Source organism: Diutina rugosa, assembly GCF_008704595.1.
Source record: "Diutina rugosa strain CBS 613 chromosome Unknown scaffold6_size315584, whole genome shotgun sequence".
In the NCBI taxonomy this organism is placed as follows: Eukaryota; Fungi; Ascomycota; class Pichiomycetes; order Serinales; family Debaryomycetaceae; genus Diutina; species Diutina rugosa.
In genome coordinates, this window is record NW_022995116.1 from 122,686 (window position 1) to 139,265 (window position 16,580).

Sequence of the window (16,580 nt, forward strand, 5' to 3'; positions counted from 1 at the left end):
CATCGCAGGACCACAATTGCCAGTAGCCACTTAAAGAATACTAAAGTTGACTGATATTACGCTGAAAATTTTCATTCTGGAATTTGCCTTAGTCGACTCTGTTTATGGTCCATATGAATCATTTTGTGAATACACTCATGGCCATTCATGGTTTTTTAGCAACTAGTAGTCTTCTATCGGAGTCCATAGGCTTCGATCACTCAGCCTTCGATGGTCACCATCTCCTTCAATTATCGTACCATACTCAAAATCATAACCTAACATCTTGGCAAATTCATCACTCCACTTACCTCAACCTGATTGTCTATACTATCCCGCACCATATTATAATTCCCCACGTTTCCGCACAAATTCTTTCCTCACACACACCTCACACCACCAATGACCACCAAGATCGACCTTGGCGTTGCCGGCGACTTCCACGTCCATCTTAGAGATGGCGCCATGATGGACTTGATTACACCCACCGTACGTGAAGGCGGGGTTTCCGTGTGCTACGTCATGCCCAACTTGGTGCCCCCCATCACCACCATCGACCAAGTCGTCTCCTACAAGAAGCAGCTCCAGGAGTTGGCCCCGCACACCACCTTCTTGATGTCGTTCTACTTGTGTCCTGCTTTGACTCCCGAACTCATCGACGAAGCGGCTAAAATGGGAGCTATCCAGGGGGTCAAGTGCTACCCTGCCGGTGTCACCACCAACTCTGCTGCCGGCGTCGACCCTAACGATTTCACTCCCTTCTACCCGGTGTTTGAAGCGTTGCAACGTAACAACTTGGTGCTTAACTTGCACGGGGAAAAGCCCGCTAAGGACGAACCGGAAGCCGACGGCGATGACATCACCGTGTTGAACGCCGAGCCGAAATTCTTGCCTGCTTTGCGCAAATTGCACGCCGACTTCCCTAAGCTTAAGATCATCCTCGAACACTGCACCACTGCCGATGCTATTGAGACGGTGAGAGACATTAATAAGGGTAAGCTGGGGGCTGACGTCACCGTGGCCGCCACCATCACCGCCCATCACTTGTCGCTCACCATTGACAGATGGGCGGGTAACCCCATCAACTTTTGTAAGCCCGTGGCCAAGTTGCCTCGCGACATGAGAGCCTTGGTGGACGCTGCCACCTCCGGTGAACCGTGGTTCTTCTTCGGCTCCGACTCGGCGCCTCACCCCGTGGAAAAGAAGGCCGTCCACACCGGCGTGTGTGCTGGTGTCTACACCTCGTCGCACGCGTTGGCCTACGTTGCTGAAGTGTTCGACAAGGCTGGCAAATTGGATACTTTACCCAAGTTTGTTCGTGACAATGGGTTTGCCTTTTACGAAGTCAATGTCGACGAAATCAAGGCTAAGGAACTGCAGAGAGTGCTGTTGGTAAAGAGAGACAACGTGGTGCCGTCGCTGGTGTCGAACGACACGTTGTCGGTGGTCCCTTTTGAAGCGGGGCAAACCTTGCACTGGCAAGTCGAATGGAACTAAGCCAATGGGACTGAGTGAATCGAACTGAGTGTATATAGATAATAGAGGGGAAATAGAATAAGTGGTAACATTTTAATTGAGTTTTTCAGATTTTAGTATTACGATCCGATGTAGTGATTTCAACTGATGCCACTCGAAAAGCATGAATTTAATGACTATCATTGAATTTTTTAAATCTTTTTCTTTTTTATAAGTTAAGAGTAATGATTACTGCTTCAAAGGCATAAATTTTGTTGGCTAGCAAGTATTTCCCATTGGCTTTTGGTTTACGGTTCTTCGCGTTCTTCGCGTTTCCACGCACCTTATCGGGTGCATCGCATCGCTTGATCATCGCACTCGCCAGAAGTCGCTCTTGTTTAAGCCTGTGTATAACCACCCGTTGTCGATGCCTGCCTCCAAGAAGAGCACGAAGGCCGCCAAGCTTCCGATCGCCGACGTTGCTGGCGACCTCAGCGATGACTTTGACGTCTCGAGTGACGAAGAAGGGGTGTTCCCCGCCAAGGGGGTGAAGAAAGCCCACCTCCCCGTGGCGGGTGACGCTGAGTCCGATGACGAAGAAGAAGTGTTCGGCTCCGACGATGAGGAAGAAGAGCTCGGAGATGATAACGATGATGAAGAGGCCGCTAAGGAAACCACGGGAGATGACAACAATGACGGAGTTGACGACAAGGATGACGAAGCGAAGGAAGACACTGAACAGGCACAGTCTCAGATCCCGGAGAAGCTTAATAAGAAGTTGAAGAAGATGACCCCCGAAAGATTGGCTAAGGAACAAAAGAGAGTTAAAAAGTCCGGCGTGGTCCATTTAACTCTGGTGCCACCATTTATGCAACCGTCTAAACTCCGACTGATCATGCTGAGGTTTGGTCCCGTGGGGCGGATCTTTTTACAGCCAGAAGACGAAAAGTTACGCCGCAAGCGGATCAAGTATAAGGGTAACAAGCGGCAGAATTTTACCGAAGGGTGGGTCGAGTTTGAGAAGAAGAAGCACGCCAAGTTGTGTGCGATGACGATGAACGGACAGAAGATCGGGGGAAACAAAAAGGACCGCTACCATGACGACATCCTCAATTTGCGCTATCTCCGCAAGTACACCTGGCAAGACTTACAACAACAGCTCGCCACTGAGAACGAAGTGAGACAGGCTAAGCTTGCCCTCGAAGTGTCTCGCCAACGTAAGGTGAATAAGACGTTTATCGAGAATGTGGAGACGGCCAAGATGATCGAACGGGCCAAGAAGCGTCGCGCTGAGGATGAAGAGGCGCCGAAGAAGCATGAAGACGACGACAAGGTGCGGCGGACGTTCAAGCAGAGAAAGATCGCCAGTGCCCGGGCCGATGCCGACACCACTAAGTTCACCAAGGAGAAGGCCGGCGACCAGTTGGAACTGGTGATTAACCAAATTTTTTAGCATGATTACGACACTTAATACTTCAAAAAAAGGAATAATAAAACGTAGAGATATTCTCCGTGAGCTGAATTGATTATGACATCAACAACTGACTTATGGTACTAAAAGGTTCGTCTTACTTTTAGGTTATCTATGGGTGTGACTGGACAATTGCTTGGTATTGCTATCACAAGCAAATGTCAGATAACAGTAAACAACGCGTCTGACAATGAGCTTGAACTATGATGAATCGGTAAATTGTGATTAAATGCCATTGTTTGTTAAATTTAACTATACTTTCAAAATGACACATTTAGATTCACGTTACTTTCACCATATCTTTACTCTTTGCCGTCTCCTCTGCCACAGCCATCGTCCTCGTGGGCGCGCGAAAAACGTTGCTCCACAAGTGCGATCGGGTTAGGCCATGAGTGAAGCGCAGCACAAGCCATTGCGGAAGACGCTATCCATGGAGGCGCTTGCGGCGAAGATCCCTTTGTTCCGCAAGAAGCGGGCCCGGGACAGTGGTGACGACGCCCAGCTGACGCTGACGGACGCTTCTGGAACCGCTCCCGAGCCGAAGCGGGCGAAGGTGGCTCAGCCCAATTCGCCACAACAGGCGGAATTCGACAAAAGAGAAAAGGAACTTGACGCCGAACTCCCGGAAGAGCTCCGCAAGTTTCGTCCTAAAGGGTACAAGTTCAATTTGCCGCCTAAGGGTCGGCCGATTCGCATCTACGCCGATGGCGTGTTTGACTTGTTCCACTTGGGCCACATGAAGCAATTGGAGCAGGCAAAGAAGGCGTTCCCCAACGTCCAGTTGGTGTGTGGCATCCCACTGGATACTGAGACCCATAAGCGCAAGGGGCTCACGGTGCTTTCGGATAAGGACCGGTGCGAGACGTTGAAGCACTGCCGGTGGGTGGACGAGGTCATCCCCAACGCTCCGTGGTTCGTCACCCCGGAGTTCTTGGAAAAGCATAACATCGACTACGTTGCCCACGACGACTTGCCGTACGCGGCGGCGGAGGCTGACGACATCTACGAACCGATTAAGAAGCAGGGTAAGTTTTTGGCCACCCAGAGAACCGAGGGGATTCTGACGTCGGACATCATCTCCAAGATCATCCGCGACTACGACAAGTACTTGATGCGCAACTTTGCGCGTGGGGCAACCCGCAAAGAGCTTAACGTCAGTTGGCTCAAAAAGAACGAACTCGATTTCAAGAAAAATATCCAGGATTTCCGCGGCTACTGGACCAAGAACAAAAACAACTTGAACAATGTTTCCAAGGACTTGTACGAGGAGATCCGCGAGTACTTGCGCAACAAAACCATGGACATGCAGCAGCTCCTCTCCGAGGACTCGCGGCTGCCCCTCGAAAAGTTTGCTCAGAAATACATGGGCAACGCCAACAAGGACCTCAACTTCTTGAAGTGGATCTCCGGTGACGGTACCAATGACCTGGACGACGAAATCTTGCCGATTAAGATCCCCGAAGTGCCGCAAACCCCCAAAAAGCTTCTGGCTAACGGTACTATCGAGGTGACCCCAGTCACGTCGCCGGCCAAGGCGACGAAGACGCCGCTGAAGACGCCGCTGAAAACGCCGCTTAAAAACCTGGTCAAATCGACTCCGGTCAAGGCGATTTCAGCCAAGGGGACTCCTTCAAAGGCAACGCCGCAAAAGATCCACACGCCCAAACTGGCCATCAAAGTAGCGAAGCCAGTGTCGAAAACGCCGAAGAAGACCCCGAAAAAGACGGTGTAGCGGTTAGCACCTCACCACAGGTTGTATATTTAGCCGTATGTGACAATAAATGATGATGATTTGCGTAACTATTGGTGTAATTAGTGTATTCATTTTGTAGTCTGCCGCACGGATGGTAGCGCGAACGGTGGGGATGGAAGACGCCATGTCCCAAGACGCCACCAGTCTTCTCCAGCAGCTACGAGAGGAGCTCCAGCTAGAACTTGGCGCCGACACCAATGCGCGGAGGCCGTGGTCGTTCACCCAGGGGCTCATTTTGGGCCAGGTGCTGGTGATCGTCGTCATCGTCGTGTTCATCAAGTTCTTTGTGTTTTCCGACCAGCAGACGAAAACCACCTTTGACGAGCTGGCAGGCTCAGTGGTGGTGAAACATGATGACGAGGATGAAACACCGAGGCAACTGAAGATCCTCGAAAAGACCTATTACGATGTTAAGAACCACCCGCCGGAAACCCTCGATTGGTTCAACGTGCTTGTGGCTCAGGCCATCAGCCAATTGCGGATGCAAGCCCTTTTAGGAGATAACATCTACCATTCGCTTAATAACTTCTTACTGCTGGCGTCGTTCCCTGATTTCCTCGATCGGATTAAATTGACTGAAATTGATATTGGTGACGATTTCCCTATATGCTCTAACTGTCGTGTTTGTTCGACCCCCGAGGGGCTCCAAACGTTGATTGACGTCGACTTGTCCGATACGTTGACGCTTGGCATCGAAACTAAGTTGCTTTTGAACCATCCACGTCCGTTAACCGCGGTGTTACCCGTGGAGTTGACGGTGCTGATTGTGCGGTTTAGCGGCTGCTTAGGCATCACGTTAGTCAAAGAAGACAAAAACGATGAAAACCTGCCCACGCTGCTTATGCTTCTGTTCTCGCCTGACTACCGGTTGGAAATTAGTATTAAGCTGTTGATTGGGTCGCGGGCTAAGCTACAGGACGTGCCGAAGATTCTGAGTGTGATTGAGGCCCAGCTTCGGCTGTGGTTCACTCTGAGGTATGTGGAACCGCATAGTTTTAAAGTGAAGTTGCCTCACATCTGGGCCAAACCGGAAGCTAATGCCACTTGATGCTATCAGCACTCAATCTTAAAATGACCTACCTTAAAATAGAACTATTTAATGTATGATATGACAATACCGTTTTATGAAAGTAGACCGAGTCAGCGGAACATATGAGATATAAAATCATCCTTATATCCTTTAAGTTTTCTTATGATCGTTGTCTAACCCAAAGACTCAAGATCAGATCTACATGACACAACACATTTGGATACTAATATTAATGTCATAACCTCATCGATTTACAATATCAATCAAACTCCATCAGTATACTCCTCAAAGTCGTCGCCTCTTTCTGTGGGTTTTGCTTTTTTGCATGCGATCACATACCTTGTCTAAGCATCGCGCGCAGGGCTCATACCCAGAGGACCGATAAACCTCATCGCGAATTTACCACCCCAGCGAACCATTGTGCGATGAGAATCTACCAGTGCCATTTCTGCTCGCTGCCGGTGTACCCGCTTCACGGGATTACCTTCGTGCGTAACGACGCCAAGGAGTTCAGATTCTGCCGCTCCAAGTGCCACAAGGCGTTCAAGCAGCGCCGGAACCCGAGAAAGCTCCGGTGGACGAAGGCGTTCAGAAAGGCCGCCGGCAAGGAACTTGTGGTCGACTCCACCCTCACGTTTGCCGCCCGCCGCAACGTCCCCGTCCGTTATAACCGTGACCTCGTCGCCACCACGTTGAAGGCGATGCTGAGAATCGAAGAGATCCGCCGCAAGAGAGAGAGAGCCTTCTACAAGAACCGCATGAAGGGCAACAAGGAAAGACAGTTGGCGTTGGACCGCAAGCTCGTCGAGGACCACCCCGAGTTGTTGAGAATGAGAGACGTCGAGTTGAGACGGGCGGCGGAGAAGCAAGCGGCCCGCGCCGAGGCCGAAGAAGAAGAAGAAGACGAAGAAGACGAGGAAATGGAAGACGCCATGAGCGTCGACGAAGAGGAAGAGGAGGAAGCGCAAAAGGTGGTGCTCAAAGCCAAGAAGCGCAAGCAGAGAGCCTAACCCCGCGCCGTGATTCCCCGGTGGCCCAACGGCAAGTGATGTATAGCATGTATATTAGGTTTAGCAATGAGACGTCAGTTAATAACAGCTTGGATCAGCTGATGTGATGAGATTTGATCTGACTGTGCAAGGTGATTCATTGATTAACTCAAGTCGAAGCCGGCTTCCAGGTTGATCACGTAGAGCAACTTCTCCCGTAAGAGCTTTTTATCCTTGTAGTCGGGCAATTTAAGCAAGTTGACACACGTCAGCGCTGTAGGGAGCCGATTGAGGTCTTTGCCAGCAAAGTTGATGGTGAACGGCGGCTCGAGCAGCAGGAACCCGGTGAGTGGGGGGCGTCCCACCAGCGTCACGTACTTCAAGAGCTTCTTCTGGTCCTCAACATCAAACTCACGTACCACTTCCCAGAAGTTCTTGATGGTGACGTCCTCGTCGTGGTAGCCACCGCCGATCGCCAGCAGCTTGATCCACTCTTCAATGTTGATTTTGTCCTCACCAGAAATCAAAAGCTTGAGTTCCTCAGCGTCAAATAACGCAAGCCACAGCGAGTCAATCACTTTATAGAGCCCCTGGATGAACGAGTTGGTTTGTGCTCGTAACAGACGGTTGAGGCGGAAATTAGCAAGCTGGTGAATATAGGTGAGCCTGTTCTCCGTGGTGACGGCCACTTGGTCTCCGCCAGGGATCAAATTGAATGGGATTACCGTACCGTTAATGTTTTCGTCGATAGTGAACGTGAGCCCCAACTCGTCAATCTCATCGCTCAGAAGCTTTTCTAGCTTCAATAAATTAAGGTAAAGACTCTCGTCCAACTCGGCCAAGTCGTTGATGGAGCTGGCCTCGTTGTTTTTACACCATTTCTTGAGGAAAAAAGGTGCAAACGGCACGTCAACAAGAACGCCTTCGAGCAAACACTTGCCAATAATGAGCCCCAAATATTGTAGTTGGCGTAAGTATGAGTGTTGATCCGGAGTATCTACGTCGAGCGTTAGTTTGTAGTAGATCTCAGGTGACGGGTAGTATTGCCGATTGCCAGTTTCTGCCAATAAGTGCAGATCGGACCGAAACGCCTCGGCGATGGTCGACGTTAAGAACTCCTTGGTCAAGCCGCCACCATCAATCCCAGCTTCCCGACCGCCAACGTCACTGGTAAAGTTGATGGCAAGCTGGTTTTTGAACTCTGGTCCCGCCAGGGCAAACGCCTCGTACCCATCCTCGAAGATGTGCCCTCTGCGGATCTGAGCTTCAAGCTTGCTTTGGTGGAAGGTGAACCAGTTCTCCAGGTGATCAACCGATACAAGTAAACGGAAGAGGTGTACACGATCCATAAATGGGAAAAAGTAGGGGAGATGCTCAAGGATCTCTAACTGCGCCGCGTACACGTTCAGTAAAGTAACCGTCAGATCAGCATCTTCACGGTCAGCACGAGCCTTGTACACTTTATAGAGGATATCAACGTTCATGGGGATCTCCTTCAACGTGTTGAAATCGGCCGGTAAGAACCTAAGTCGCTGGTTGATGGAGTGGATCTGGTTGAGCAAATTGATGCTGGCGTATTTGATGCGGTCCCACGATCCTTCGGGGCGTTTGATGATGAATGTGAGGGTCAAGTTCTTGAGGAGATCGGCAAACTCAGCGAGTTGAACCAATGAGAAAAGCCCTTGGTCTTTTTGGAGACTGATATCGTTGGTAACCACTAAGAAGAACAGAAGAAGCTCAATGAACATGTATACCAACTTCCAGAAATCCAGCTCATTTGCAATTGAGGCGAACTGTGATAACAGCGAGTATAATGGCGTCGGCGAATTAACAATCTTTTGGTACACTTCATGGCCCAGAAGCTCATTGTAAAGATATCCAAACACTTCTCGTTTGACACATATCGCCGTACAAAGCTTGCTGCGATGCTGAGGACTCAATTGAATGAGCACTGCCAACGACGAAAGGAGCTTGTGGCGTTCCAGCTGTAACAACTTATCAAGGAACTGCGACGAGTATAATTGCACGAGATTACGTTCGATCCACGGCTCCACCACCATCCCTGGTTCATCTTCATCATCAGAGATACTGGTGGTGATGGGACTAAGGAGACTGGTGACCACGGACACATCCAGCAACGCCACCGACCCTACGGCGCCAATATAGACCGCAAGCAAATGCACTAGTGTTTCATTGGGGAGGTCACGAGTATAGGGAACAAGGTTGAGGTATGCTTGGTTAATCAATTGAGGGTATGCCAGCTGTTTAGGGTCGGAGTGGTTCATGAGCCAGTGGACGAAAGCGTCGACAGAGTCGCCAATATTCACTTTGAGAGCTACCGGTAGCGATGTGGTGGATGAAAGCACTCCCGCAAATGTCCCTGGAGGAGCCTTAAAGTAATTATCGGGCGCATTAAGTACTAGAGTGTCCATTGCTTTAGTGAGGTTGACACGCTGACAAGCGACCACTAACAGCCGGAGATCCAGCGGCAGCAACTGGTGAGCATTGGTATTAATCGACTCAATCACCTGAGTGATATAAGCAGGCAAATTAGGGCTGTCGGGGCACCATCGGGACGCGAGCCGGATATAAGCGATCGCTAACTCCAGCAGCGCTGGAGGCAGCAATGCGGCGATGTGGTGGTGGAGATCAAGGTAGCGCCGAACGTACCGCTGGATCACTCTAGCAGCATCGTCCTCACGGCGGAGCCGCTCTCGCTCGAGCCGCTGGAGGCGCTGTTGCTCGAGAAACCGCTGCTGGTTGGCACCCGTGGTGCGGTTTCCGAGGTTGATGACGCGTTTCTTGGTGGACCCGGTGAAGTTGAGCATTAACCGATAAGAGGTAGCGGCGTCCGGAGGGCTGTGTGGATGTTTTGGGGGCGAATCGGTGGCGACAGTGGGGGTCGGTAGGGGTCAGTGGTTAGTGGTGCGGCTTCCTCCGCTGCGATCGCTGAGGTAATCGCTGAGTAATTTCGATCACAACCGTTATGTCTGATCTGCGAAAAATGACAACCTTTAGGCGTGTAAAGTTTAAATTTTGATATTTGCGTCTAATTACCAAATTACGACTTCGGGTCTATCGTGGTGAGCATTTAATCGCTCACCATATCATTACAAGTAGGAATAGTTCGGGGAATCGCAAATGTTCTCCATATAAACAAACAAGATGTGTGGTTCCATCGATCGATCGTTTGCATCTGTCGTTTTGATTATCGTCAATTTTTCCACGTTAGCCTTTTGACGAATCGCTTCAAGACACGTAGCTTTAACTTCAAGGTCAATCCTAGTCAAATCAATTATGATCACAACGCCACTACGTAGCTCCTGAATTGCTAATTGCAGTAGAATTGTGAAAGCTTGCAGTGTTATCGGATCTATATCTGACACCTCACGCAACTCGTTGTAGCCCTCAGCACAGAGGACCTGGATGGGTCACCGTAGCGATTAAGCGTCCTCTCACCCACATAACCAAAGACTAGTAAGTAGTTGGAAAAATTTTGCGTCGCTTCCATTTCCAATTCGCTTCGCCTCTGTTCTTGAGCTTCCTCTTCGAGGCTGTTACAGCATTTGGCGTTTTGCAAGTTGATTAAGCAGGAACGCAACGTCTCGTATAGCGGAATGACCAGCATTAACTCATTCTTTGTCTCTTGGTAACGAGAAGGTTCCTCTACGAATACCTCACAAATAAGAGGGTTCAATTGAAAGGGTAGCGTCTGATCAATTGGTGGATTAATGTCACCACTGGCTTCGTAGTCACGAACTGCTATAGCCAATTTGAGAAGCCTCTCCAGTTGTTTATTGACTTTGCTGTTGAGCATCATAACATTGTTCTGAATGCAGCTTAGGTCGAGATCACGTATCAGGGCCATGGCGATCACCTATACTTTGAATGATCCAAATTTGATAAGCTATGTGATTAGTCTTTTCATGATCCCTAGAACTACTATGCAGACAAATTGAACGACCCCATAGTTAACAGCGTTCAATTCGTCTGCATATAAAATTGTGGCCCGTGCTTAATCGGACAAGAGCACTATTATAGTATAGTAGCCTCGGTGCTGGTGAGGACCTGTTGGGCGGATCAGGGTTTATTTTGGGTGTATGAATCCCCACACTAAACTACACTTAGGTACAGAATAGTAGATACTTGTATTTGCATATTTATTATCAAGCATGTCACGATGAGTGGGGGAGGCGTTATGTATAACGAAGCAGGGCGTAAGTATAAAAAAGCTAACGTCTAAACTTTTTTCCAGGGCGTTTTCTTCCATTTCGTCTTAGACGTCGAAATCTTCTTTTCAGCACGGTGGAAGTTTGGGGAGGACTTGGTAACCGAACATCGTATGCGTAGATCCTGCAAACACCCGATATAGTGATTATCGGTAAGGAAAGCAACCGTCTGACCTCGGAATACAAGCAAGCAAACGGTTCTTCTCCAACCAGAAATAGGTACAAAAATGTCAAAGGATTGTCCACTTTATCCATGAGTGCCTTAACGTGTGGGAGGCGCTTAAAGGCTTCAATTTGGGTAATATTCCAATTACTAGTAATCGGATTGGTTGCCTCAATAAATCTTTTGTATATTTCTCGACCCACCTCCAAGGGTCTCCCAATGGCGTGGAAGAAGGCGTCAATAACTTCTTGTATAGTTTGAGGCATATAGGGACATTTCTCCTCAAAGAACTCGTCAATCACAGAACCGAGGCAACTCTTGAGTCTATGCTTGACCACAATGGCATCAATGGTCTTGCTAAGGTCTGTGGACGTCACATAAGGTAAATCGGAGCGGCAGTCATTGACGAAGCTGAAGACTTCCTCGATTGAAGCTGTGTGTACCTCACATGTAGGCATACTGTCATCTTCAAAGATTGCCCATAGAGTAAGACGAATTCTATGCGACGTTTATCCTCGATAGCATTGATTAATTTCGCCTCTTCTTGGAAAATATTGCTTAAACGAGGAAGAAGGCGCTTGCCGTAGATTGTCTCAAGCTCAGCAATAGTGATTGGTCGCTTGTTTTCCAGCCATAAATCAGCGAGCTGTTCGATCCATTGGTGAGCACCGGGAAAGCGTTCGTCCAAGCCGTCTTCTTCCAGGGACAGATCGTAGACTGTGCCGTTTTCTTTTTGTGGGCCCAGAGCTAGCAATTCGTCAAAAGTAAGCTTGGCCTTATCGTCCAGCTTTATTTCCACAGACTGGTCCAAACATTGGGCCACAGCAAGTGGTACAGCTGTCATTGTGGAGGCGTACCCTGAGGATGGTAGTAGGGAACGTAAGCTCTCTGTGCAATCTTACTGTCGTCAGCAGGTGTGGTACGACGAAGGGCAATGTTGTGACAGTAGTCTATATGGAACAACGAGTAGCCGAGCTTTCAAGGTATATCCCCTTTTTGCTGGATTTCGAAGGGCTTATCTTCGTTCAGGGGTTAACTCATGGGTTACAAACCCAACTGGGACTCTCGAAAACCTTAATGACGAAAGTAGAAAGTTAAAGAGGATCACAATTTCAAGGAGAATGTGGCACGACAAAGCTCGCTTACATGTAAGCTGATTTTCATGCTGTGCCACTGATTAAGGTCTGATAAATTTGACCCACAATTTGAGTGATTGTCGAAATTTATCAGATTTTGCTCTAAATTCATCATATCGCACCAGTGAGCAATATGAGGTTGTCAAAATTAGTTGTAGCGGTTTGAGTGTCCATGGTCTAACTTCATGTATTATGCTAATCATGTGTCTATTTCATAAATGCTATTAATTATGGGTCATTGACATTCCCACTGGGTGAACACGTACCAGCTGTTTCCACAGTCGCCAATGACAAGCCCCCGGTACACCCCCGCCTCGGTGCACTTGATGTTGCCGGAGTACACCCCATATGGTTTCAGCGGGTCTGCCGCCACAAGCTTATAGTACTTGCCCAGCGGCAGCTCCACCACCATCTTGAAGTCGTGCTTCCTAGACGATATCTCCAGAACCACTCCTTCAGACGGGTGTACCAAAACTTCAAAGTTGTATGGTCTCATCAGCACCGTGCTCATTTGAGGCAGTTTCACGTACAAGTCGTTCTTCTGGGCCTGGACGGTGGGGAAGCGGGGGATGAACTTAGTGTTTTTCGATTGGCCCTCATGGTAGATGGGGATGACAAGGGCGAGCTCGTGGACGTTCTCGAAGTGTTTTTGCAACCCTTTAGGCCCAGCAAACACTTGGAGCACCCCGATGGACTCGTTCACCGGCAAGAGCGCCTTGATCTTGGCGATGCGGCGGTTGTTTTGCCACATCATCTGACAAAGCAGGAGGTCATTGGTGGTGACCTTAGATGTCTTCACCAACGTGAACAACTCGATGTCGGGGGGAACGTAGAGCTCGAGCTCCACCACTTCCAAGTCTCTCAACCGGGTGAGGGCGTTGTTGAAGTTGCGGAAGCGGAGGCGGTTTTTGTGGAACCCCAGGTACTCTCTGGGGAGGTGGAAGGCGACGATGGGGTCGACGGGGGGTCGGACGTGCTGTAAGTCGATCACCAGGGGGATGTGGGTCAGCACCATGCTTAAGGGTTTTGCAAGGAAGTAGAACTCGTTGTAGCCGTCGTCGCGGCGCAAGTTGCACACCTGGCCGTGCTTGAAGCACAACAAGTCCATGATCAAGAGGCGGGAGTCGACAAGCACCAGGAGCCAGCAGTGGTTGATGACGTAATGCTCTTCGTGGTAGAACTCGTTGGGCTTCTTCCAGAAACCAAGCACGATCTCTGAGGGGATCCGCAACGCGTCCAAAACTTTCTTAAAAATGTAGTTGAGCTGGAAGATCAGCGCCTCGCCCTTGAAAAGGACGTCGTGGAGTTTAGGCTTAATCTGGGAGATTTTGGAGGGCTCGTCGATGATGCGGAACTTGCACAAGTGGACCAAGACACACCGGATCTGCATCACCACCAGGTGGGCGAACCGCATGCTGACGTCGCTGATGATCTCGTTCAAGTCCAGCTGGGTCGAGAAGCGGGCCATGAACCGGTCGGCCTTGGCGAACAGCATCTGCGCCCACTCGAGCTCGTCGCCGTTGCCGTCGTCGTCGTAGTCCAGCCCCACCGTCTCGTTGGTGTTGATCTCGGAGATGTAGTCCAACGGCTTCACGATTAACGTCGCCTCGGTGCGCACCACGCGCCGGGTCCGCGCCTGTTTGTCTTCCGTGGACAACGAGTTGAGCCGGTTCAAGTCCATCTTCTGCTCGGCCCAGGTGTCGAACTCGGCGCTAAGCTTCTGCTCCAAGGCGTTTTCGTCGCGCTTCTGCCCCAAGATCTTTTTGAAAATGCTGTTTTTCGGCTTCTGGGCCAGGCGCCCCAAGTCGTCCGGGGTGGTATCTTCAAGCTGCATCGCTTTGAGGCGCAGTTCGGGCACCGCGTTCAACTCCCGTTCGAGGAGGTGGCGGTGGTACAGGCCGGCCAGCGTCGCCGAGAGCTCCAGCAAGTTGAGCACGTCGCTGTGGTAGGTGCGCGTCAGCAGTTTAAGCAGCAGTTTGAGGTCTTCGTGGTGGGAGAAGCGGTAGATGTCGCCGTCGCTGTGTTTGTGTTTCGGGGGAGGCGGCGGCGGCGGCGCGTCGCTGTCGTCGCCTTCGTCGCTGGGGACCTCGCTCTCCATCTTGCGGCTCAAATTGTCCTTCAGCTCCTTCAGCCGGCGCAGCAGCAAGTCCTCCAGCTGGTAGCCGAGGTCGTCCTGGCTGCGCTGAGTCTGGCGGCGCTTTTCCAACTGGCGCAAGTGGCGCAATTCCTGTTCAAGCTGAGCGCGACGAGCAGCGATCTCGTCGAGGCTATCGTCGCTATCAGCACTGTCGCCATCATCCTCGTGCACCGGGTACGGCGCCCGCGACGCGTCCGGAGCCGACAACTCGTACGCCAGCTTCAGCTTCAGCTTGTAGAAGTCCAGACGGCGCTGGCGCGACTGGCGGGCGTCAGGACTGGGCAGTTTGCGCCGCGACGACGCCGCCGGTGACGCTGGCACGGGAGCGGTCGCCGGAGGCAGCGGCGGGTACTGGGCCAAGCTCAACCGCTTGGTGTCGCTCTGCGACTTGCGCAAGTGCAGCTTGTAGTGGGCGATCTCGCGCTCCTTTTCCTGAAGCTCGCGCTGGTAGTGGGCGAGCTTGACGTTACTGGCTTTACTCTGCTTCTTCAGCTTGCGGTAGTAGGCCTCGTCGTAGGAGTAGTTGTAGTGGTCGTGGTCGTCGGCGTCGTCGTGGGCGAGGTCGTTAACGCGGGAGTAGCCGGCGTAGCTGGCTCGGAGGGGGTTGGTGTCGGGGACGGAGGTGGTGTAAGGCGCCGGCGCCGGGTCCAGCGGCGGTTTCGGCGCCAACAGCGCCAGCAGCCGCAGCGCCGTCATCCGGGGCTCGTCGATGACCTCGACGTACTGCTTGGGGAAGATGCCCTCGGCGTTGTTGCGGCGGAGGCGCCCGCTCCACCACTCGCCGTCGACCGCCAGCAACACCTCGATGATCTCGTGTTCGAGGAACCCCAAGTCGCCCTTCTCCTCGGCGGCCCACGCCACCAATGTCTTGGCTCTGAACGGGAACTCGGGCAACGCCATCGGGTGGTCACACGGGCGTTGGTTCCTCGGGGATGTAGTGAGGAAGAAGAATGGCGAGGGTGCTCGCTAGTCGATCCATCGGCGCTGGTGGTGCGCGCCCGATGGGGTAAAATGTCAACAAGCCAGCAGCCAGTGCGGCGGAGGTGGTGGCGGCGACGTCAGCGCGCAGCGCGATCCAGGGACCTGAGCGAGGCTGAGGAACACAAACCACTGGCGATAAGGCCTATGGAAAGGGTGGGTCAGGGGTCCCACCAGGGCCACTACCACCACACAAATTATAGGATTTATCATCATCTATTTCTGGATAGATAGTTAACGGATACCCCACGCTGAACGTACGGGGTATTGCTTTTGGTGTGCACAGAGCCACGGCTATAGTTCACCTGAAATTGGCCCACCGGAAGCGCTGGCTGCTCGTGGATACGGTGATCCAGTGATACAGGCAGTGGAAGTTATTTTTGGAAACCTGGAACCAGTGGTCCATCTACGTAATCAGAAATCATCGTGATGTTCGGAAGACCAGCCATATCCCAGATAAATCATGTAATCAAACTAATGTTATTGAAACCAGTACAAATATATATGCGACTGTCAGTGACAATTGGTCCCAATAACCAATCACAACTGAATTACAGTCTACAAAGCGTCCAGTACTGGCAAAAGCCGTATCATCCAGCCACAAGCAAGTTCCAAACTGGAATATTCAAAACTAGTGTGTTAGCTCCTGAAGGCTTTCCAGCGACGGAAGTATTGTGTACGCCCACAGCAGCCATCCGTATCCCACTGGCACTCGATTGACAAGACAATGTCCTTGGTAATGTCTAAGTTTCTTGCCATTAAACGGAAACATTCCTGCTCACAGTAGCCAATGTACCACAACACCACTTGGGCGTCTGCCCCTAGACCATCATATATCAAGCTCTGGTTCCACGTGCCAGTGAGAGCCCCAGTGCTGCTACCGACACTGTGTCCTCAGCATTGTCGAGGGCGGTGTGTCATTTGCACCCCACACGTTGAAGCTCGAAGCCATGCAATGCTTGTGACTGCAATTTCAGGTCCCTGTTGCTTTCGACAAAGCGACCACTTTTATGATCACGCAATGGCCTAGGAACTTCAGTCAATCCTGGTGAGGATGGTAGCGACCTCCATGAAGAAATAAGAGTCCCTTCTCCGTGCTTCAAATACTCCCTGAGCAATCGAGCTGAAAATATTTCAATAGCAAATCCATTAGTGACCAGAAACGGGTCAGTGTGGGACATTTCGTTGGGTATTCCCACAATGACCTCCTGGTAATCAACGCCGGCGTTGCCCACCACGGTGACCTGAAAATCCAAAATC

General features: G+C 50.9%; 8 protein-coding genes across 8 annotated transcripts; 5 read left to right on the plus strand and 3 right to left on the minus strand. All coding sequences in view use genetic code 12, as the record gives it.

The window, feature by feature from the left end:
• Nucleotides 1–381: 381 nt before the first annotated feature.
• Nucleotides 382–1,476, plus strand: URA4 (dihydroorotase; the record flags this gene model as incomplete). The annotated part of the gene is made up of 1 exon (XM_034154874.1): nucleotides 382–1,476. One exon carries the CDS (start codon nucleotides 382–384, stop codon nucleotides 1,474–1,476), a length of 1,095 nt encoding a protein of 364 aa, XP_034012938.1.
• A 385-nt stretch (nucleotides 1,477–1,861) lies between these two features.
• On the plus strand, nucleotides 1,862–2,887 carry DIURU_002245 (RNA-binding ATPase activator; the record flags this gene model as incomplete). Its single annotated transcript, XM_034154875.1, has 1 exon — nucleotides 1,862–2,887. The coding sequence occupies one exon, from the start codon at nucleotides 1,862–1,864 to the stop codon at nucleotides 2,885–2,887; it is 1,026 nt and encodes a 341-aa protein (XP_034012939.1).
• A 406-nt stretch (nucleotides 2,888–3,293) lies between these two features.
• Nucleotides 3,294–4,637, plus strand: PCT1 (choline-phosphate cytidylyltransferase; the record flags this gene model as incomplete). The annotated part of the gene is made up of 1 exon (XM_034154876.1): nucleotides 3,294–4,637. One exon carries the CDS (start codon nucleotides 3,294–3,296, stop codon nucleotides 4,635–4,637), a length of 1,344 nt encoding a protein of 447 aa, XP_034012940.1.
• A 133-nt stretch (nucleotides 4,638–4,770) lies between these two features.
• On the plus strand, nucleotides 4,771–5,706 carry DIURU_002247 (ERMES complex subunit; the record flags this gene model as incomplete). Its single annotated transcript, XM_034154877.1, has 1 exon — nucleotides 4,771–5,706. One exon carries the CDS (start codon nucleotides 4,771–4,773, stop codon nucleotides 5,704–5,706), a length of 936 nt encoding a protein of 311 aa, XP_034012941.1.
• A 407-nt stretch (nucleotides 5,707–6,113) lies between these two features.
• Nucleotides 6,114–6,698, plus strand: RLP24 (ATPase-activating ribosome biosynthesis protein; the record flags this gene model as incomplete). The annotated part of the gene is made up of 1 exon (XM_034154878.1): nucleotides 6,114–6,698. One exon carries the CDS (start codon nucleotides 6,114–6,116, stop codon nucleotides 6,696–6,698), a length of 585 nt encoding a protein of 194 aa, XP_034012942.1.
• A 143-nt stretch (nucleotides 6,699–6,841) lies between these two features.
• Nucleotides 6,842–9,505, minus strand: DIURU_002249 (ubiquitin-ubiquitin ligase; the record flags this gene model as incomplete). The annotated part of the gene is made up of 1 exon (XM_034154879.1): nucleotides 6,842–9,505. One exon carries the CDS (start codon nucleotides 9,503–9,505, stop codon nucleotides 6,842–6,844), a length of 2,664 nt encoding a protein of 887 aa, XP_034012943.1.
• Nucleotides 9,506–11,442: 1,937 nt separating this feature from the next.
• DIURU_002250 (uncharacterized protein) lies at nucleotides 11,443–11,913 on the minus strand (the record flags this gene model as incomplete). The annotated part of the gene is made up of 1 exon (XM_034154881.1): nucleotides 11,443–11,913. One exon carries the CDS (start codon nucleotides 11,911–11,913, stop codon nucleotides 11,443–11,445), a length of 471 nt encoding a protein of 156 aa, XP_034012944.1.
• A 527-nt stretch (nucleotides 11,914–12,440) lies between these two features.
• On the minus strand, nucleotides 12,441–15,242 carry DIURU_002251 (uncharacterized protein; the record flags this gene model as incomplete). Its single annotated transcript, XM_034154882.1, has 1 exon — nucleotides 12,441–15,242. One exon carries the CDS (start codon nucleotides 15,240–15,242, stop codon nucleotides 12,441–12,443), a length of 2,802 nt encoding a protein of 933 aa, XP_034012945.1.
• Between the last annotated feature and the right edge of the window lie 1,338 nt (nucleotides 15,243–16,580).